Source organism: Fistularia commersonii, chromosome 4 (genome assembly GCF_037954325.1).
Source record: "Fistularia commersonii isolate RoL2024-O1a breed Wild chromosome 4, RoL_Fcom_v1.0, whole genome shotgun sequence".
Taxonomy (NCBI): Eukaryota; Metazoa; Chordata; class Actinopteri; order Syngnathiformes; family Fistulariidae; genus Fistularia; species Fistularia commersonii.
The window spans coordinates 17,180,514-17,203,186 of NC_141287.1; the positions used below are offsets into that span (position 1 = coordinate 17,180,514).

The 22,673-nt window shown below is 42.1% G+C and overlaps 1 protein-coding gene across 4 annotated transcripts in view; it reads right to left on the reverse strand.

Moving 5' to 3' along the window:
- The window catches only part of LOC147234942 (ATP-binding cassette sub-family C member 4-like), a 51,642-nt gene that overhangs the window by 4,033 nt on the left and 24,936 nt on the right, over positions 1-22,673 (reverse strand). For 3 of the 4 annotated variants that reach the window (XM_086144651.1, XM_086144650.1, XM_086144652.1), the window contains 5 exons: positions 20,634-20,723; positions 20,003-20,175; positions 19,554-19,659; positions 18,255-18,389; positions 15,906-16,836 (listed from right to left, as the gene is read on the reverse strand). In XM_086144651.1, the coding sequence (XP_086000777.1) occupies positions 16,759-16,836; positions 18,255-18,389; positions 19,554-19,659; positions 20,003-20,175; positions 20,634-20,723 (582 nt within the window). In that variant the 3' untranslated portion in view covers positions 15,906-16,758. Of the gene's footprint in view, positions 1-15,734; positions 15,777-15,905; positions 16,837-18,254; positions 18,390-19,553; positions 19,660-20,002; positions 20,176-20,633; positions 20,724-22,673 lie in introns of those variants that run through there. The other variant, XR_015106002.1, reaches the window with a different exon arrangement.

A 22,673-nucleotide genomic window follows, 5' to 3' on the forward strand; every position in this document is an offset into this window, starting at 1 on the left:
CATAATCAGCAATGCATTACCGCCGTGACGCCGACTCCGAGCGCTCGACAGCTGAGATGCCATTACACCGGGGTTACACTTATCAGCAGCAAAAGGCAGCCTGCGTTTGCACGTTAAGATGTTTGTCTAATGATTTGAAGTAATCTTTTTATTTCTCGGGTTTATCTAAACAGCCTCGAAGGGGTGGAGGCTCGTAAAGCAAGGAATATGCCTCTTTAAAAATCAGACTTCAAAGAGCTAATCGGCTGCGTGAAGATTAATGAATTACTCCTACCAATGATCCTGCTAGGTTGCACTTGTGCACTTTCTCCGTGTTTGGCAAAAGTCAATAGGCGGGCCGTGAATAGATAGCCGAAGCAAAGGCCGCGACCCTTTGAATGTCAAATCCTGGTCTCGCGGGACGTCGGCTAAAGACGCCGTGACATGCCTGAAGAGCGAAGCATCCGGCGGGGCCCCGAGGGCTGCTTGCATCTGGCAGTGCAAGCCGTGAGTATCCCCCCCCCCCTCCGTCCAAATTAAGCCCTGCCGAGGGTCAAGTGAAATCAATATGTTAATCCATAAATTGTCCCGTGTGATAATTACTAAGAGGAACAGTAATTACAAAAGACATTAATTTACTTCCTGGATTTTGTGCCACGGGAGAGTTTCAACCAGCCCTGATTCATCCCTAGGCAAACAATTCACCAGGAAGCGTTTCTCTCTTTTTTTCTTTTCAAGCAGCAGTCAATTCTTCCAGGAAACAGAGGATGCGCGCAAAACACTCGGTCAAAGCACTTTTGGATATGCCTCGGGATTCTTTGAAGGCTTTTCCCACCCCTGCCCACTCAACGGCGGGGTTCTCATATTGACCGGTCATTGTTGACAAAAGTTTCACTAAATATACACTTTTATTCCTCGTGACAAAGTGTCACGGACATTAGCATGATAATGGCATAAAAAATCTACAGGGGCTGTAAAAGGATAAAACCTTTATGTCCGGCGCTAAAGACTCACAGAGCGCCGCACAAATGCCACCCTGCTTTAATAGGGCAACAACCTGTATACATTTTGATCTTTTTCTTCCCAGCCACTTTGAGGCATGGCACTAACATTGTAAAGGCATTCTTTTCTGAACCCCAGGTTGCAGCTGGTCTGCCACTCACTGTGCACTGCCAAGTGCAAAAAACGGGTCTCTTTTATCACGATGGAGCAAATCTGGGCTAATGTGTCTGCTAGAGAGTGTCCCAGGGAGCCTCGCTCTCCCATTCTTTGGCCATTCTTTCCACTTTTCTCCTCTCCTGCACTCGGGATAATTGCAGTTTAATTGGGTGACAAGAAATGAAAACTGTGTCCACATTATCTTGGATTATCTCTTTTTCCTCCAGCTTGCCATCAATTCAAAGAAGCCCATTTATCAGCACAAGAAGCTGATGCTTGGTCAGCGGAGGAGAAGCTTTGAGCACCAGTTAGCAAAATGAAGAGAGAAAGGGGCTGGGAGCAATGGGAGGGGGTCTGACAGCTAAGAAAAATGCTCTTCGGATCTTATCATAACCGTATATTCATCTTGAAGATGCATATCTTTTAAGCACTCTAAATCAATAAAAAAACAATCAAATTATTCCGAAAGATTGTTTCTGGCCACGAAAAATTCCGGTGTCGGTTTTCGAACTCCTTTCCAAAATACAGTCACACACTTGAATTGAATTATTTAGAAACATTTCACAAAACACACACTTTGGTCTCACGGTCGTAAATGTTAAACGAATACCAGCATTGTGGCAGGAATGGGCATTAAAGTCAGCTTCGATATTTCTCTCAGTATTCTTAAATTCTGCAGAGCAAGGTTATAAGCATTGAGTCATACTTGGGCTAGCCTTTGCTCTCCTTCCTTTTTGTTTGAGCTAGAAATTAAAAGCCTCTTTCAGGATGCATGAATGCATTTAATTTTCTCTCTGAGAACTCTGCTCTGATAGCAGAAAAAAAGGGAAGGTTGTTTGGAGAAAAGGAGCTTTCTTTCAGAGAGCTTTCCATTATGGGCAATGCTTTCTATTCTTTTCAGCTCTTTATACTGTACATATTCTCCGCAATAATTCTCCTTTGCCTTAATTCAGTGCGTTTGCCAGTCACTCAAGCGCAATTCTAAATGGGCCCTCGCATCAGAGTTTTGGTAATATAGTAAATATAAGGAAAATAATGCAGATATATTCTGGTGGGAGATCACTGACTGTAGATGAGAATACGGTTTCATTAATACTTGGCTGGCCTCTGCATAGAAGTAGATTGAAGAAAGAGACCTTGCCAATAGAAGACCTATTCAGTCTCAGGTGCATTGTGTAAACATTTGAGATGGTCTGATCATTTAGTGGAAAGAAGAGCCTTTGTGTGCTTCTAAAGCATGAAAATCTGCCGCACAATGACCAAGCTGGAGTGCCTTCCACTTTGAGTGCAGGGGAGACTAAAAACAATATGTTTGAAGGTTATAGGATATATTGGCTCTTGGGTGTGTGTGTGTGTGTGTGTGTGTGTGTGTGTGTGTGTGTGTCCATGTGTGTGTGTTGGGGTCTTTTATGTGTGTGCTTGTATGTGTGCGGGCCATGTTGGTTTTAAGACTTTTCACATCACATATCCAACAACTGAGCAGTTTTTTTAAACAATCTGCACATATGAATACACGCTAAAGATTTAATCCTGGAGATTAGCGGCTCCATGTTTGTTGTTGATAAATCCTGCTAATTGTTGATATTGTTGATATTGCTTGACTCTCTGCAAAACCCAAATGCAAGAGACAAGTGTGATACCCAGGTGCCGACATCTCATTGCAGTTTCAACTCATTTGGTGTCACTATTAACTTACAGGGTCCTATTAGCTATTTGTGCTTATTAAGATTAAATATTGGGTAGTTATATTATGTATGCAAGCAAATTGTGTCGAGGTGAGTTTAAAGTTTGAACGGCCAGCCAGACCCCCACTATAGTGAGCCATTTACTTACACAGGCTTTTACTAATCATTAGATATATTTCTGTGAGTGTCATTATAGCAATCGGGTGAAGCACAGCAGCTTACCTAACTCAACTGAAAGCTCGGCAGGGATACGGCTTTGGTGAATGGCTGCCACATTTATCCAGTCGGTGTTAATCATTTTAACGTAGGGCAGCGGTATAAAATTGCTAAAGGAGAATTGCTTCTGCCCGGTCAGTGCAGGGAGCAGTTTTTCTAATCACAGTGCAAATAAGTTTTGATCTCTGTCCAGTATGATCTGGCCCACAAGCTGCATTTACAGCGTTAAATCAAGTGTCAGGGAAGCTGCAGGTGCTTCCCCACCGACAGGCTTCCCCTTGGGGGCCCTGTGCAGGAGAATAAACAGCAAATAAATGGCAGTGCTGGGTGAGCAATGAGCTGATTAACTCACTGCAGGGCAGTTTCTCATTATCCCCTTAACCCAGCAGTAACACAGACACATCCAACCTTACACACTGTCTTACTTACAGTAGGAGGCTGTCCGGTGACAGTCAGGTTACATTTGCAGGGCATTCAGTCTGTGTACATGAGGTTTAAAATGTGTGAGCATGTGTGAGAGTGTGGGTGTGTGCGTTGTGTGGTCCATCTCTGGGGAGACTGCTAATGTGTCAGCTCCATGGCTCATTTCTTTCAATTACAGCAGCTGGACTAGGAGAGCCCACCAGCAGCCCACTGACAGCTCCATATGGGTCCCATCACTGCTTATCACTCATGGATAATTCCTATGCCTTTCATTGGAAATGACATATTGTCATTCACAAAAGAGGTTATATCGTCAAAAATGTGTACATTGTAAAATAAGGATGGGTCATTATGATAGTCTAGGAAATTGCAATTTACATAGAGCAGCTTAACATTTTTTTCAAAAAGTTCCCTTTAATTATATTTTGAAACAATAGCTTCCCTATGTAATCAACACAACACATAATGTCATAAATTAAATGAATTGCACGCACGAGGAAAACTTGGAATTAACTGCCTGTGGTTCTCCGGAGAGAGATGTGAAATATCCTATTGTAAAATGTTGATTTAGCATGTCACCGCACTATAAAGAATATAAAGAATCCTCACACATACTCTGAAAAGAGCTGCGCTGTTTGCCATTGTGCGTTCCCTTGTGGTTTCAATGCGAATTAATTAACATGATACAGAAATAGGTAGAATGCAAATGGTGGAGCCCCCACTTTATGGCTGGGTATCTCATTGTTCCCCTTTATTGTACCAAATTATTTAATTGGGTCTCTCTGATTGTGCACAGACACAGGAAGGAACACAGTCCATTGTTAGCCTCCATACAAACCACAATACGGTATCAAATTCAATTCCCATCAAAACGTCAGCCTGCTGTAGAGTCCGCGGCGGCCCCAGAGATTAATGAAGATCTGCATCAAGGCAAAGCGTTAGTCTGAGATGGGAGATTTTTCCCAAATAAAAGACCCCTTCACCAAGAACAAAAGGGGCCCTGAAAAGCGCCGGGATGTTCTGAGGGGATGAAATAAACCAAAACAAAGCATTTAGGATAGAGGGGATGGAGGGGCGTCCCCTGAAATAAACCAGTATATTTCTTTCTCATTTCTCTCGCTCAATCCAGTCAACAACCTGAAAGACACACTATAATTTACAGAAAAAACACTACTTTTAATTAAAAGTGTATTGTTTTTTTTTTTCTAAATTTTTTCATTTACCCCAAATGTCATATCAATCAGCTTTAAATTCTGAAATCAAAAATTACCCTGACAAATTAAAGTAGTCTTCTAAAGTGGGATTAAATATAGTGTGAATCCCCACATCAGTCTGCAGACGGGAAGCTCAAGCATCCAAAGTCTCTAAAAAATTAGCATTTTTTAGATGTCAATAAATAACCAAACATGACGTTCTACTGTAATTACTGTCTTCATCAAGGCACAGGGGATGAAGCATGAAGTGACACTGTTGACTGACAGCCTCTTAATACACAGTCTTTCCATTTTGTTGTTTTGCATAACAGTCATCTGGGGTGAGACACACTTCAACTGTATTCAGAGTGTGTGAATGGATTTTAGTCTCTTCACTTGCTTTGTGTGACTGCAACAACTGGATGATTTGTTCTCTGAATGTGACGTGTCGACAGGTGGCCTCTTTCAATTCAACTTAACACAGCACAACACTTGTTTTGTTTTCGCCTGATAGATGAAGGGCTACAGGTTGGACTTAAATCGTTTTTTTTTTTTTTATTTATTTTTTTGTCAAACTCACACCCAAAGAATTCACAATACACCCGATTTCAAATCGCCACAGAGAGCATCTCTTAATCTTTCGTTAATGAAAACATTCACACTCACACACAGACACACACACAGACACACACACGCACACACGCACACACACGCACACACACACACACACACACACACACACACACACACACGCACACACACACACACACACACACACACACACAGCCATGTGAAATTGCATCGCTCAGGTTTCTCTATTTCAACAAAGACCGAACGCACTTACAAAAAAAAAAGGAGAGAAAGAAAAGATTTGGTAAGTGCCACCAAAGCATTTCCCACTGCTCTTCCACATTCTGCACATGTTGTGTCCCAGCCCGCCATATTTACTTCATTTCCCCAGATTCATAGATGCTGCTCGGTGGACCAGAACATTCCAGCTGCCACCACGGCATCTCATTATTTTTTTTGAAATATCAAGCTTGTATCTTCTTGATAAATAATTCGCAATTGTATAATGTATCGGACTAAAACATATTTTCAGGGGGGCACGGAGGTTAAAGTGCCAATCTCACCTTTTTAATTTTATTTCGCCCCGAAGACAGAGATTTCCATATATAGAGTGACCATGGTTTGTGTTCAACATGAGCAATCGGGATGAAGCACACGGCGACACATATTGCTGTCAGAGATTGAAAATGAGGCCTGCTAACCTGTAGGCAGCCTCCCCAGACCAATCAGCTTTACACATTGCCAATGCATTTGCTGCCTGGAAAAAATGCGAGTGTGAAGTTTTTATCGGAGTAGTTGACAAACATTACTCTTTAATGCAGTTTTGTCGAAATGCATTCTTATCCCTCTTGGAAGGCATTTATCTACTTGAAACCGGCAAAATGGTTGCCACAGGGAAGGATTTCTTTTAATAGACTACAATAGGCTCAGTATGGGACACATCCTGATTTTTGTGATAGATAGGGGGCCCAGCCATATATTCATGGGAAATTGTTTATCTTCAAGCGAGAGAAGTGAAAGGCCATTTTACAATGGCATTTCAACTTTCATCTGAAATGATTCTTTTCACTCTTATAAATTGTTCTGTGGAATTTCAGACAGGTGCTTTAAAGAGCGCCATCGGCAAAAGGAGATGTCACAAAACATGAATACAAACCGCCCTGATAAAAGGAAGGCGTATGCGTGTGGTGCAGCATTTTTATATATATACGTGTGTGTGTGTGTGTGTGTGTGTGTGTGTGTGTGTGTGTGTGTGTCTATATATATTTATACATCAAGTGAAAGGACAACAGTACCAGAAGCTAGCTGCTAGACAACACAGCATAAGGGCAGGGGCCAGATACTGGGGGTCCTTGTTAACCCACAACGCCACTCTTCATATGGGGGGACAACAAATCAATAGACTGTCTCCTCTCGTACAATGTAAACACATTTAAAAGAATAGAGAACAAAACAGATTGGGGACTGAAACAGACAGGCTCAATAGAGCCGCTGCTACATTTCATACCCTTTGTGGCAGTTTCCTTCAGACTTCCCCGCGATTCATTATAATGCATGCCACTCTTGGCTACGTATGTAGAGAGTGTAACTGACTTCTGACTTGAAATGTTGTTGGGGGAAAAAAAGAGGAGAAGTAAAGAACCTTAAAGAAAATCCCCCGCTTTTTGTGGAGCCAGTATTCACTTCAAAATTAACATCTGCAATACGATGAGATGTGCTCAGCGTTGCAGGTAGTCTAATTTGCAAGTGCACTTGTTCCTCTGCCGATGAGCCACGGCAACATCTTACACCATACATCATTCAGTGCTCAAGGGCACAACCACAGAACTCTGTGCATGTCAGAGCTGCTGCATGCCACAAGTTAAATTAATGAATCTTTAAAAGGTTTAGTTTTTTTTTTAATTCGAGAATCTGTTGTAGCTTTTTATCAAACCTCTTCATATTTCACTGAGGTGGAATGGTGCACCACATTTGCGAGGCAGAACTAATGCTATATAAATCTGAAGTAATAAGCAGGCCCAGGGGACATTGTCTAAATGAAGATTTTACAGCAATTTAAACATGCTGACAATTTGACTCCTGCCTTAAGAGCATTTGTTTAACAGGTGCTGCAGATGCAAAGCGTCTCCCATCCAAAGCGTCGCTATGTCGCCTTTATTAATTTATGGACTACAAGCGGATGGGATGAAGAGAAAGGGGAGTTGACAAACACTAATCAAAGGTTGAGAGTGGGCTGATTTCACCATAGAACCAATGTACTTTTGTGTCATTTGCAAACTAATGATTCTAAGCCCCCACAATCTGTTTCAGGTCAGCTCCTGTGTATTTTGGATACGCTTGGCTATTAGCATCACTGAAAGCTTCAGATGTGTCAAGCTTGCTCCCCCTCTAGTGATAGTCACCTTCTTTAATTTCCCTGCAGGCCTCAGAGGGGGATTGAATTCAACTAAAATCACAAGCTGTTTTGTTGGCAATCCTTTGTGGCCTATAATGAATCTAATGAATATAAAGAGAGGAGAGGGAGGGGAGGGGGGGAAGGGGTTGGAGGCGAATACATTTCAACCATGCTGTGTTGCTTTTACTTGACAATTTGTGACCCTCAACAATGGGACAATGGCGAGTGTTTTTGTACCCTTAATTTGCCTTTGTGTTTCAGCTTCATCTCTTTCACCGCCGAGCATTGAAAGTCGTCAGTTGAAGAAAAACTGCTGACTCCATGGTCCGTCAGACAAAGGGGAGGTTTTAAGATGAATCCCTATCAGCGAGCCAGAGGAGCAGAAAGGGAAAAAGGCTCAAAGACAACAGCAAAGGGTCGAATTAGCCAGGGTTCCAAAACACCCCTGAAGCACTTCCTCTCTGGTCTATCGCACAACAAACACCACTTCCACTTCTCAGTAACTGCCGAACATTTGTATTCGCCTTCAGAGGTGTTTGGCACATGACTAAAAGCGGCTCATCTGATAAGAGTAGACCGGTGAAGGTAGAGGCCCAGAGGAGCTGTGGCGCTGCTAGTGAAGCCGGCGTGCTCACGATTTCCCAGGCCCCGTCGTGTAGCACTATTATGTTAACAGGATGATTGTTCTCAACATACATTCAGGTCAGGATAGAGAGAGAGAGATGGAGAGAGAGAGAGAGACTTCAACCGATGTTCTCCGTGCTCTCAAGTAGAGTAAAAAATGACCACAGGTGAAGTAATGTCAAAAAAAAAAAAAAAACAAACATTAAGGCACACAAACTTTTAAGTGCTGTCGTGGTGAGGAGATGATAAAAAAAAAAAAAAGTTCAGTGTTGTTGGTCCATGCCGGCATGCTTCCCAGTCCCTGTAATGATTTCCATTCATAAACATGCGGTGTGCTATCCTCCACCTGGCAGCTGCCTCTGTGTGTGTGAGATTACTATTATGCATCTTCCAATCCCAAGGATAAACATCTCTCCACTTTTGCAAGCATGAGGCATATTTTAGTGCCATACGACTTAAGCATCCCTTCAGGTATCACTTGCAATCTTTTCTCATTCTATATACATTGTTCAACTTTAATGGGTATCTAATTTGTGTTATCAGCTTACAGGGCAGTAAGTAATAATTTGCATGGCTGCCCTAAGCAAATATGCTTCCATAAGCATCCCATCGTATAGACACTAGAATGGATTAACCTCCATATTGGCTATGCCCCGACGGTCAATGCTTTTTTTTTTTCCTTTTAGCAGTAAGTAGAACAGATAGTTTAGTCTGTAGCGATCGCTCTATAAAAACTCTCTGGATTTACCACAAAACCTCTCAGATATTATGTTGGATAAAATCGTTTAACCAACAGTGAAATAACATCTGTGGATCTTATTTTCAGTGATGTCAACAGGGTATGAAGATCTTTGGACAGCAATGCAATGCACGTCGTGTTATTTTCCTCTCCTGACATAGGTGATATGTACCATTTCATTTTCAGCCCTTCTCTACCCTGAGCTCAGTCTCTGTTTATGAGTATCTGAAAATGTCATTTATTTTTTTCATTTATTTATGTCAACAAAGCAGCAGCTTTAGCATTATTATCAAGAGTGAAGCTGCTGATAACTAGTCCCGAAGACGCACACAAAGGCCCAGAAAAGCATGTTAAATGTGTCGACAAGCACTTCCCCCTTACAAAATCTCGCCAGTCACTCGTGGATGTGAAATGATAGGTGTGTGCTTCGACATAAACCAAATATCATACTCGGGAGGTCCAAATGCTCATTGCAGAGATTCCCCGTTGGTTTGAGTGAAATCGCCCATATGTGTGCTCTGCGTCTTGCACGGGGGAAGTGGGGATACATCTAGCAGAGGAGCTTGATATTCTACTGGCTTGCATCAGGCATGTGTGTTACGCTTGTTAGCTTAGTAGACAGTTAATTGCCATGGTGGGTGGTGAGAGTGCTAGGAGCCTGATCTTAGGAATATGTCACATTTGTTGATTGGACATGCAGATGCAAATAATATATGACAGACTGTGACCAACACTACGGCAAAATAAATACTGTTAACTTCAGAAATGTTCTTGGCTCAGAAATATTACTGCATAAAGGCAATAAAGATAGCCCACTGTTTATCTGTTTATTTATTTTGTTTAGCTATTTCTGTTCACAGGCCAATGTGACAAAAGACGTGTGATGACAAAATAAACTGGAATAGTAGCATGCCAGTTTATGTTTTGTCGGGGGCTCTGCGTACAAGAATCCCCCACTAGTTGGGAATTGTTGGCCTGGTAACAAGAGCAGGTTGTAGCATTTGGACAGTTTTCACCATGAATGGAGGAAAACTTGCAACAAAAAACCTAATTCATATTCCTGGAAGGAGTTTTAATTTGCGAAACATTGCAGATATCTGACAGGAGGGCACAGCCTCTTTAAAACTATGCTATTCAAACTTGCATGCAGTTTGAAAAGTCTGTCTATAGAGATTGATTAAAGTTGTAAAGATTTTGTATCAGAAGGGGCTCTGATTAAACCTATCCCCGCCGAAAGATTCCTCTCATTTGCATCGGCCCGCTAATCTCTCTCACATGGCGAAATTGTTGTTAATGCTGCAGTAATATCAATGCAAAGTATATTAATAACCATGATGTTAGTAGCCGGGCAATGTCACTAAATCAATGAAAACAAATCATGTACACCTCACTATGATTATCTGTGGGGGTGTGAATATTAATGCCCCCGTCCGAATCAATGTTGGGGTTGCATATATTGCCTCCTGTGTTTACTCATGGTTAAGACATTTCTTTCTTTTATATTTCTTCTGCATCCCTGAGATCAATCAATGCGGTGCTAAATAGAAATATGATGCCGGTTATTATAGTAATTCAACAACAAAACACTAGTGATTGCGTTATTGTGAAATATAAAGATGGGATGTTCAAATTTCAATTAACTTAGGTTTGTATTTGCTGTTATTAATTAAGAGGGCTTGCAGTAGGGACACAATAGAGACAGGTTTATTGTCTCATGAAAGTAGCATTAGTATGTAGCACAGAGCTACCTAATTAACTGGCATGGAAGGCAAGACATTACACTGAAACCTTTGAATTTGTGGGTAATAGCACTGGGCAAAAAACTGATTCTTTATTTCATTATTTGATAAGAAGGCCTTTTAATGAAAATATCACCCAGCAGCAATACAAGTCAACAGCTCTGCTTTGGTGGGAAAGAAAACTTGCTTCAAGGTGAATTGGTGCAGGCAATGAATTACCTCATGACTGCAGTTCATTAAATAAAATGTGAAACACACCTGGTGGGCTAATGGAGGTCAAACGCAAGTGAAGCAACACGAGTGTGGCAATATAAGACAAAGCAACACTTCGCCTCTCCCAGACCAGTTAATGAAATGCCTGCTAAGTGTTTGCGGAGTGAGACTCACTCGGCGAAGCTTCTCCCGATGCGCCTGCAATCTGCGGCGGGTGACGTGACGGCATCGTATCAGTGCCTCCCGGAGGAGAACACAGCATTCCTTTCCTCAGAGTCCAGGGGCAGGGGTTGTTTTAAATTCCCTTGGCAGCAGACTGCTTAAGGGGGTCAAACACACCAAATCTCTGAACAATAATGGGCCAACTATCAGTTACATCTCTCACCTGTAATCATTGGCCTGCATTAAAAGCATCTTTTTTTTCTGCTCTGCATACTTTACTGTGAATGCTTTTGAAATGAGTATAATGTAATCTGTGCCGTGCATATCTGCCGCTTTTGTGCATCTATCCGAACGGAGAATGGTCAGGCCTATCGGTTACTCTCTTGAGGTGATGTATACGGTCCTTAGAACGGAGACAAAAACAGATGACGACTATAATATACTGGCCACTTCTGCTCTCTGTTGTTTTTCATTGTGATATTTTTGGTCTTTCATGACAACATTTCAGGGACCACAGCATATAGTTTTGATTTAAAACTTATCGAATGATTGAATGAATTCTCCATAATAAATTAAGCTACGGTCCAACGGAGAGCTTCAACGAGAAAGAACACCGACGGGATTCACGAGACTTAAAATTCCCATTACTACATCTATCATTTTGACATTATCTTTGAGATTGAAAAGTTTTTATTCTCTAACTGTGATTTGTGTCAGATTATCCACCTTGGTGTCAGTCTGTATTACCCTTTCATTTTCACACTGATGGTTTGAAGAATAAAAGACAGTGTTTAAATACATCTTGCCACATTCTTCATCAGATGTGCAGCAGATACCGTCAATCTAATCATCAATTTTATATACTGGGGAAAAAAGGGAAATGATTGTCACAGACTACTACACAGCTAAGTTGTTAGGTGCAAACTTTCTTTTAATGCATATGAAAAACGGGATGACAGAAAAAAAAAATATCATCGTATTAAAACTAAGAGGTGAGAGATGTGACAATTTTCAAGCCCAGTGTAGAAATGATTAGACTGCAGAGTCTGAACAAACATGTGAGGACAGAAAGAGGCCATTTGAGTAATTGTCAGGGGAAATGAAATGGGCAAGTTAGTTACTCTCTCCCACTTTATCAGGCATCACCAGCATTGTCCGTAGGGAGTTAACTTTTAGACTGTTTACTGGCTCAAAGGCCAGGCATGCATCTGAAGCCACATAAGCAAGATAATGTATCCAAGGCTACAAAAGCAGGCAAATCACTGTGCATCAAGACTGAACGCACAATAGACAACAATGGCTTGCATAAACACTATTTAGAACTATTCACATGGCATTGAAGAGATGGGCGTCGACTCACTATTGCTGCAAAGCCGGCACATTGTGCGGAGGTGAAAAGAAGTCTAATGAACAGGAAGCCTTATTTGAGAGAGCTGACAGTAACCATACAACAGATGCATTGTGCGCTTGCCACCAACCCTGTGGGTCTCTACATTAGGAGAAATGATGAGAAAGTAACCTGAAAAGACACAGTGGGCCCTTGGACCCACGTAAATGCAACCAGACAATAATGGGGGACACAAGCTGTCTCCACCTTTACCCAAAGCTGCACGTTTACATGCACAGAACATCAACCGCTCTCATGGCCAAGGATAAAAGCCCCCTGGCCAGATGGAACTTTGAAGTACATTTGGGTTAGTTTACCACCAAAGACTGCAATTTTAGTGCAGCAGCAGTTAAAATACATGTCATACATTTTAAATTATATCAAACTCTGCAGGGAAAGTTTGAAACTTTGAGTTTGGGAAGTGCACTCAGACACACATTCACATGGCGACATCCACAAGAATGCAAGCTCATGTGTATGTGTGTGTATGTGTGTGTGCGTGTGTGTGCGTGCGGGCACACGCACGCACGCACGCACACACACACACACACACACACACACACACACACACACACACACACACACACACACACACATACACACTATGCCCCCTGCCTCAAGCTCCATCAATCTTCCACAAAAGGATGACATCACCAATAAGCATAGCCTCTATAGCTTGAAGCAATAAGCTTTATTTACTGATGAGATAAGCCCTTTGCTATTGTCTAACCCTCCACTTTGCTTCTTTCTCTCTCAGCTGAAGAATCAAACGGCACTTTTGGAAGGTGACAGAGCATGCCCGGGATTTAAGGCTAATACATGCAAAGAGCTTCCCTATGTGGTGGCCTTTCAAAGAGCCACATTAGCCAATTTAGATCAAGGCAGCAAGGACCACTTTTCATGTTTCTTCTTTTACCCGGAAGCTATTATTAATCATTAGAGAGACATTACTGTTGCACAAAATGATCAAATGTTCAATTTGAGTGGAACTATCCGACAAACATCAAATGATATTCAGATGAGTCTAAACCGTTCGACTTCTGCAAGGCGTCACTGTCACTCAACCTAAAATTACTGGTTGTCCAGTATTAGTCCACCAATCAGGTCAGTCTGGGATTTTAACTAAAAACTGCTGAAGCGCCACGATTCAGTGGTGTTTATTGGACCTCGTAAGCTGGGAAAACTCCTCGCTGTTTGCAGGAAGATGAAAAGGAAAGACATAGCCATAAAAAAAAAATCAAGTTGTTAAGTAAAATTAATTTTACTACTTTCACAAAGTCTGTCAGCGGAAAAAACTAGGTCTAACTCGGAGAATGTTGTTGTCTAAAAAGTATAGCATCAACATTTGGAATTGAGCAACCTATTTTTAACAAATGTCAATTTCAAAACACACTTCATCCAGTCTCAACCTGTGTACATTAGAAAAAAAAGACATGCCATTTGTTGTTTGTTTTTCTTGGTTCCATACTGAGTAAGGTCTTGGGAACTTGTCAGATATTCACTTTGTAGTCACTTTAGAAAGACTGAGCACAACAACGTCTCCGGGGAATTGCTCCAGTCTCACCATCTCCCCCCCACTCCATGTCACCAGCCACGAACAAAGCCGCCATAGTCAATTCTCCTAATTTCACTGCAGCCTGTCGAAATCCCGTTCTCCTTTTCTCCTTCTCTTCAACAAGTACTTTATGCTGGGATCAGTCAGGTTTGAGTTGCCCACAAAAACCTGCAGATCACGCTTCCCCGTCTTTCAGCAGCAGGTTTGACACTCCCAAACTCCCTGCCATTCAGCCGCCGCCACCATGCAATTTGTTTCCATTTGTCAAACAGCAGTATCCATCACAAAAGAAAATGCTGGCACAACAGAAAGTTTCTGAAAAACATTGTCTCGTCAATCAAAAATTGGCTTCTGACTACTTATTTACTGCCCCACGACAAAACAGCCTTAAACAATTTACGGCACTTTTGCTTGTTATACTTTATCATTACTTTATTATTCTACTGCCAATAGGGAAAAACATGTAACTGAATGGAAGTAGTATCCCACCTTTAAATCAGCTGCGGCATATCACTTCTCGCTTAAAGTGAGGACGGGCGAACAATTTGTGATTTTATTCACTGCCTCCACATTGTGCTGACTCTTATTTTGTGTTTTATTTCTTTGGGATTCATTGTGTACACGTCCAGGTTTTCTCAGACCTGTATTTATTAAAGCCATATCAGCGCTGTGCGGAGCGTCGCTGTTTGCACACCTATTCAGATATTTCTTAAAATGGCACTATTAGTGAGCGACGTAGGAAGATACGGTTAATAATACTTATTGTGCCAACTTTGTTGTCGCCATTCTTGGGCTCGCTGTTATCGAGGGAAGAGCAGAGAGAATAATATGCTGACTCTGATGTAGATAGCGCCATGAGTATTCCTATTGTAGCAGCTGCTGTGTGGCGCAGTCCTCGATAGGGTTTTGAATGCTGTCAATGCTGTGTCAGGTGCATTAGCACCTCAGAGACCCGTGATGCTCCAGCTGCTGTGTGCCTGTGTCTCCCCGGGCCTTGGCCGACAGCCTGACATCCGACACAAAGTAATCACAGATCACAGCGTTTAATCATTGAAACAAGCACTCCAGAGGACCCCACTGTCAATATCCTACTCTCTCATTATCTGTTTGGATTGCACATCCACACTGTCAGATAAACAGAGTGGAAAATTAAGATTAAAAATATGGTAATTTCATTTCAGGCAGCAGCCTCCTCTCACTGGCCCATTATGCTATTGATTACCTCTGAATTCAATTTCTCTTTTCAATGTAAACTTTAATCTATTCGCAAGTCAACAATTCAACTCCCGAGAGGCTATTTGAGAGTAAGTAACCATTTAATATGACGCTGGCTCAAGATTCACTGGCTTTAATGAATTGTGTAAATCTCTCTGCTTTAAAGGAACTGGTGTCCCGCAGTTCACTAACCAAATCTGGGCCTGGTTAAATACTGCCTTTTAAATTGAGCTGAGTGTTTACCGACAGCCATATCTGAACATGTAATCACCACCTCCGCTCTTGTCGGCGCACAGCAGAATCAAGCAGCTCTTTCCTAATTGACGCGGTGATGACAAAATTACATTTTAATTGGGAATTAATTATCATTTTGTACAACTGACACGTTATATTAAGCAAATAGCTCTAGTGCTTTACCACTTGACATTGAATTTTAAAATAATTTGACTCAATCACTAGGTTGTTTGTCATAACCACTTACCAATTTGTAGAGCCGCGGTCAACACCAGTTGAAACTGCGGACCTGAGGCAAACACACCATTCAGAGGACTAAATGTATGATGAGCAATCGTGGGAGGAAATGGTTAGTCAGTCAGTGTGGGAGAATTAAAAAAAAATTGCAAAGACTACTGGAACAGTCACACAACTCCACTTTATTATGCATGAATTTTATTTGCTGCCAGGGATGCGTTTATCTCTATCAGTTAATTACACACCATAATGTGCAAACTTGGTGAAGTATTACCAATAATTAATACTGTTACCAAAAATTACAGATACGGAAAAATAAACAGACAAGTGTCAAAAGTGCTAGGTTTTTCAAGCGACACTAGCATGAAATAATGAAACGGAGAATGCCCGTGATACAAGGGATCCCCTAAGAAAGCCGAACCGACAAAAAACCTGATTTTATTCAGTGCCATTGCCACGATGTGACATTTAACATTCACCGATTTTAAAAGCTGAGGTAGACACAGGTCTTTTTTTTTTAGTCCAAGTGCAGGAGGACCAATCACTTGAAACAGTGGAATTACAAACTTTGGTCTGAAGAAGGCACAACAATTAAAGTTTCCTCTCTCAACCTCTCCTTGTCTTCTGAAGTGCGTTGCGATTAATGACACCAGAACAATGTTTGCCTAAGAAAAGTAATTTAAGCAAGCAATAATTTATTGCCCCGGGATAAACACATCCAATAACTGCACTATTGGAGCGCCAGTATAGGATTGAAGTCCCCCTAGAGGCCAGAGCACACATACATAAACATATCAGAGCGTAATCAATACACTGCCACGGTGTAATATGCAGTCAATAAAGGTAAAGCCGGGCAAAAGACTGCCTCAGTTACTTGTCTGTTTACGCTCCAGACAAAAGGACTATGATATCTAAACTGCAGCACATACTACATTGGGCCCCCAGGGGAGTCTAAACACATTATAATTTGCAGTAAACTAAATACCTCTGCGGTAGCGCTCGGTCACTGATGGCCAAAGCAGCCCTCCAAACTGTCAAAGAGATGTCTCAAAGACGGCGCAGACGTCCTTGCCACGGCGCACATCTGTCTCTTGCTTTTTGTTCATGTAAACCTGGAAGCATATCAGGGAGGCAGAGTCACAGGAATACAATCATGCGGTCCAATCTGAGGTACGATCTGTTAAGATGTGATCTATGACAGGCCAGTCAGAGCATGGTGAAGGGATTTGTCACTCACTGGAGCATGCCAAAGTGGCTTATTTAGCTTAATAAGCAACTTTGAAATTCAAGGGAAAATATATCTGAGATAATCACTTCAATTATTTCTCGAGTGAATTTTTCTCTGTGGCTTGTGAACAGAGAGATCTGACATTATGTGAGAAACTGTCTGGGAAGTTATCGGTGTGTTTGCTCAAAGTGTTTAAGGAATGCCTGGTTCCTTCACACAAAGGGACCCTGACAGGCCGTCAATTTCAACAACACAAAGTTAGCGGAAAAGAAGCAAAATAGGTTAAAACAGGCAGGCCACTGCTCGAGATATACTGTCTGCTCCGGGGTTTTCTTTCATCGTTGACAAAAGAGCTCAAGGTTGATATCAGATTATTGAATGCGTTTAAACTTAACTGACAGCCATAGAAACTTGACACACAACATGTGGACCATCTCAGTATTTAATAAGTGGTGCTAGACAGTTATGGATGCTGCAGTAATCTGATCTGAGGAGAGCGCCTTATAATAAAGAGAGAGAAACGTAAGGGCTCGAACAATGTCACTACCAATCCGCCAGTGTGCAGGGTAAGACGATACCAAATAATGCCACAGTGTGCTGGCTCTTTGAAATCAGTATTTTACTCATTTCACTCCTCTGGCTGGGAAGATACAGTTCCGCTGATAAATTTGTGCAGAGGACAGAGAGAAAATGAAATGATGCCTACTTTTTCTTATTTCACAAAGACCTGTTTGAAGTTGCCATATGGTATCTGTAGTTCCAGACAGATGCACATAAAATGGAATTGAACAATGAATAGCCAACCCTTATCTATTCAGTGTCTGAGGGGGAAATACATCACAAATGAATTTCACAGGGAAAATATGGACATTCTCTATTACAGTAATCCCCATAGAAAGTTTATACCAAATCACGACGAGGTTAAACCCAATATTTCTAAAAAGATATAGTGCAAAGAAAGCTGCTCCTCTCGAATCATCTCTAAAATGATCTCAAAATTATATTATGAGAAAATAGATTATACCCAGGGTCTCACTGATAATATCAGCAGCTGTACATCTACAAAGCGACAATTTCTCTCGAAATTAAAGTTGCAAATGCGCGGAGTAATACTTTGAATTAAAATGGCAATCAACTTTCTTTGCATTGTCAGACTTATAACCATCCTCTGTTGCACGACTGCATTATTTTCGAGGTGAACACTGAAGTCTGGGGTTAAAGGGACCGTCTGGAGTCGGTGTCTCACCGCCGGCCCGTGGTTCTTAGTGACGGCCCGGCCTGAATCAAATATGGGTGCGGTACCTTTTTGGCTGCGTGCAGCAGCGAGGCGGCCTCAGCTCTGCCTGTCTGTTGGACCATCTGATAGAAGTGTCCATTCTGGTTCTGGAGCAACACATATGGCTCATCATACTCCTGGATTCTGCCAGCGTCGAGAACCTGCAATCATCCACGCAATACTATGATTCTACGTTCCTGTTACCTGTATACTTTACTTTAAGGAAAACTAACATTTCACCGCTGATTGATGCATGCAGAAATTGCAAGATGAATGTGGAAACAGTAGCTCTCTGTACCTCAGAACCATCCATTTTATGTGACTCATGCTGACAGCAAACAGCAGCGTCTGTGTCTGCCTCGGACAACAAGCATAGCCTATTAACGGTGTGAAAGTCTGTTGCACTGATTCTAACAGACTAAAGATCAGTGAGTTAGCCATGTATTTATCCTGGCATTTCAACAGCTCAGGGGTGGTCCTCTGTCAAATCCAACAATCACACCTTAAGAACACATGACAATTACGATCACTTCGGTGTCATCACATGTCACATAAAGAAAAGTGCAGTTTTGAAAGGATTATATCACAGACAAATTTCATCAGGCTTGATCCCCTTAAAGCCATTATAGGTGGCTTGTTCTTGGTAAAAAGAGAGTTTAGTATGACAGGGATCCTGCAAGTGCACATTTTGGAAACCATTAAGCATCCAAATTTGGCACCGTTAACTATTTGGCAATTTAACTCTCCCACAGCGGATATTATTCTGGGGCCATTTAACACGAGTTAAGGTGTGAAACATTTCCTGCTGTTTGATATTTGGCTTTTCTCAGCAACCCTCTCAATAACTAAGCCGTACGGGGTCAGGCCTTGTCCTCCATAGACTTTTAACAAACGCTGCCACGAATGGCACTAATTGGCACCTCTGCAGGCAGCGGCAGGAAAGGGCCAAAGATTAAGTGGCATGAGCACAGGTTCAATGAGAGGGAATGCTGCGAGGGAGAGATCGGCCCAGCTGTTCTAAACATGGCGCATGAATTGAACTGCCTTTGAGAGGGAAAAATAAGAAAACATTTTGTAAAGACTTGATTCCTCGTAACATAACATCTGACATGTAGATGGGCAACTTTAACTTTGTTTATGCATGTTTTCTGTTTTTTTCTAACCGTTTCAAAATATACATTCTGTATGGAGATAAATGTTTAGATGATAAAAGAGGGTCCGTCTCTCATTGGGGAAGATAGTGAAGGTAGTAAAACATATGTTTACATCAGAAGGTGAGTTTTTTCAACCGCTGAACAATGGAAACTTACTGTCTTGTTACTTACGAGTATTCTGTCACAGTCAATGATAGTGTTGAGCCTGTGAGCAATGGTGAGGACCGTACACTCTTGAAACTTGTCCCGGATTGTCTTTTGGATGAGGCTGTCAGTCCTAAAGAAGCAGAGAACACAATACCTGAGAAACACAAATCTCTCTTCCTAAAAAGCCCGAGGCAGGAAATATACCCCTTAACATGACAATGTCTTATCAACAGAGGTATGTGCAGGGGTAGACAAAAATGGACACCAGATCTCTATAAGTGTACGAAATAAGTTTCTGTAAATGTCCTTCATGGGGATGTTGTGTACATTAAATGCTTTGAGATCGATTGTTTCGCGCAATTTCGATTATCAGTTTTATTTAGCCATCTGGAGACATTTAAAGCGTGTAAACTCCAATGGGAATGGATTCCATAGGGGTTCAGTATCAAAAGCTCTACTTGTAGACCCCTGACCTTGGGTCCACATTGGCTGTTGCCTCATCAATGATGAGGACACAGTTCTTCCGCAGGATTGCTCTGGCCAGACACAGCAGCTGCCTCTGGCCCACGCTGAAGTTAGATCCTGACTCCGCCAGCACCGTCTCTAGCTTATTGGGCAGTTCCTCCACCACAGCCTTCATCTGCACCTGCAGAGAGGGAGAGCAGAGCCCCAACCCTTCATTACTCCTGCATAAAGGCTTCCTGTTGGGATGTCTTTAAAGAACCATCCAAACACACCCATTAACCGTCTGGCACAATACAGGGCCAGGTCCAATGATGACCTTGGCCAGTGCTCTCTTGTGGCCTGCCTCTAGCTTTAATCCAGGCCACCAAACCCATTCAGAGGCAGGACCAGGAGCTGAAGCCCTTCACTGTGGGGGGAGCCTTCATCCTGATTGGCCTGACTGCCCAAACACATCTCCCCCAGCACTTTCAATGGTTCCCAGTTACAAGCCGCACATTGAGCTGGGCCCCATGGCCCTAATGGGATTTCCCCCCATGACTTGTGGCGAGCAGGGAGGCTGAATGGCAGCATTGTACAGGGGGACAGAGGGATCCCCCCTGGGCCGGCAATGGGGAATCATTCAGAGCCAGGCTGGAGTACCTCTTGGAGTGCATTCCACAGGTCCTCATCTGTGTGCTGCCTGAAAGGGTCCAGATTCTTCCTCATGGTGCCCGTGAAGAGAACTGGGTCCTGTGGATAGATGGATATAGAAAGAGAAGGCCGTGGCCAGTTAAGATAATGACAAGGGGAAAGATGTATGAAAGGGTTAAGACAGGCTTTATAGAGCACTGCTAAGCAATGTGTGAGGGGAAGATGTTCACAAAGAGTTCGCTACACTCAGGAGTCCCATTCAATGCTCTGTCCAAAGATGCTTCAATAAGTTAATCTTTTTATTTTAAGAAAAAGTATCACAAGTGCAATGCAATTGGTGGAGAAGGCAAAGAAAAAGAAAGTGCCATCTAGTATCTACATTTTTAAATATTCTCCATCCTACTGAAATTAGTAAAAATTTCAACGGGGCAACCAAATAATTTTCCAGAGCATCAATTTATTTAAGCGACGAGCAATCACATCTCGGACAGTTGGATGTCAAAAGGTATGCGTTTACGGCGAGCCACACACCTGCGTCAGTGTTCAGTAGCACGAGCGTCTCAGAGAGAGTAAATTAAGCCTTTTACTACAGTGCACAGGAAAGAGCTTACAAGTCCAAAGGCACCATGCCAACATGCCAGTCTTTTTGTGGTAAAGCTGATAAACGGAAGCAAGGCAGCATTTCCTTGTGTCAGACCAGATATTTGTTGGAGAAATTCGGTCCCAGTGTTGACATGATTTATTGCGCACACTTCCAGGCCAACAAACACTCACTGTCACACCACCCAGAATGTGGAGTTGCAGTTAGATCCACAATGTACTGGCAAACAGACATAAATAGGGGTGGTCGTCTGTCGGTAATTAACATTTAATGATTAACAATGGTGATCATTTGATACAAGTTTATTAGATCTGAAAGGCAAAGGTATCATGGCAAATGAGCTAACGACAACCATTATGCAATTAACAAAACTCCTACTGTATACTCACTCCAGCCAAAGCCATGTGAGAAGCTTACCCGAGGCAGAGATCTGATCTCAAATCAAGATAAGAAATGTTTACCTGGCAACTGTGAGATCAGACCAGGGATTTGAAGTTAAGCACATAATGGCTCTAAGAGGCTGAGTGTCCTGTGTTAAACCTACAGATCTACTTGTCTGAATGTGACTCACTCTCCACACCTTCATCTCTGGTCTTCCATAAGTCAGCCTTGAAGGCTGTTCAGTGACAGCAACACATGGACTCATGCATCATGCACTCCTGCATAAGCACAAAAAACCTATAGGATATAAATATACATATGTCGCTCAATTTTCATTCAATTCCAGCAGAAAATAAAGCTCTCAGAACTTTACCCTTGCTACCTGTGCCTTACAAAATGTTCCAGCTCTTTACTTCTGATGAGCGTTTCCTTCTGTCACCAAAATACGACTGTGTCATAAAGCCAGCTGAAGTCCCAATTCAAACTAGTTTTGTGACACACTTTAATTGAGGATTCAATGTTCGCTTGGAAAAACTGCTTTCAAGCACAGCTTTCCATGCACCGATTATTTGCTCCACCAATTCTAAGCCCTCTGTTTGCCACAGAATTCATTTTTTTAACCAAGTCATTCCTGAGAATTCAATAGAATATTAAATGTATCCTTTTTAATGCCATATGCTAATAAACGCTTATCATAATCAAATCTGTGGGGGATGAATAATGAAACTGCTCACCATCAATGTATGGTTTACATATCACGCTCAACCTTCCACATGAAAAGGTAAGGCAACTAGCAATTTACATCGCCGTTTTTTTCCATGTGAAAGGCTGACTGAATATTCTGTTATCGCGCTCTCTGTCAAACCGACGAGCAAAAAGGCTAAAAGAAGAATGTGTGTAAATCCAGGAGGCTAACTTTGTAAAACTAAGAGCACAGTACAGAGAGACTATTCCTTTCTACACTAGAAAAACGTCAGATCACGAAAGCATGCAGTTACATTTTAACTTGTCACCTGCCACTTTCCCTCCAGCAGAGACAAAGCAAACGAAATCCCATCGAGCACACA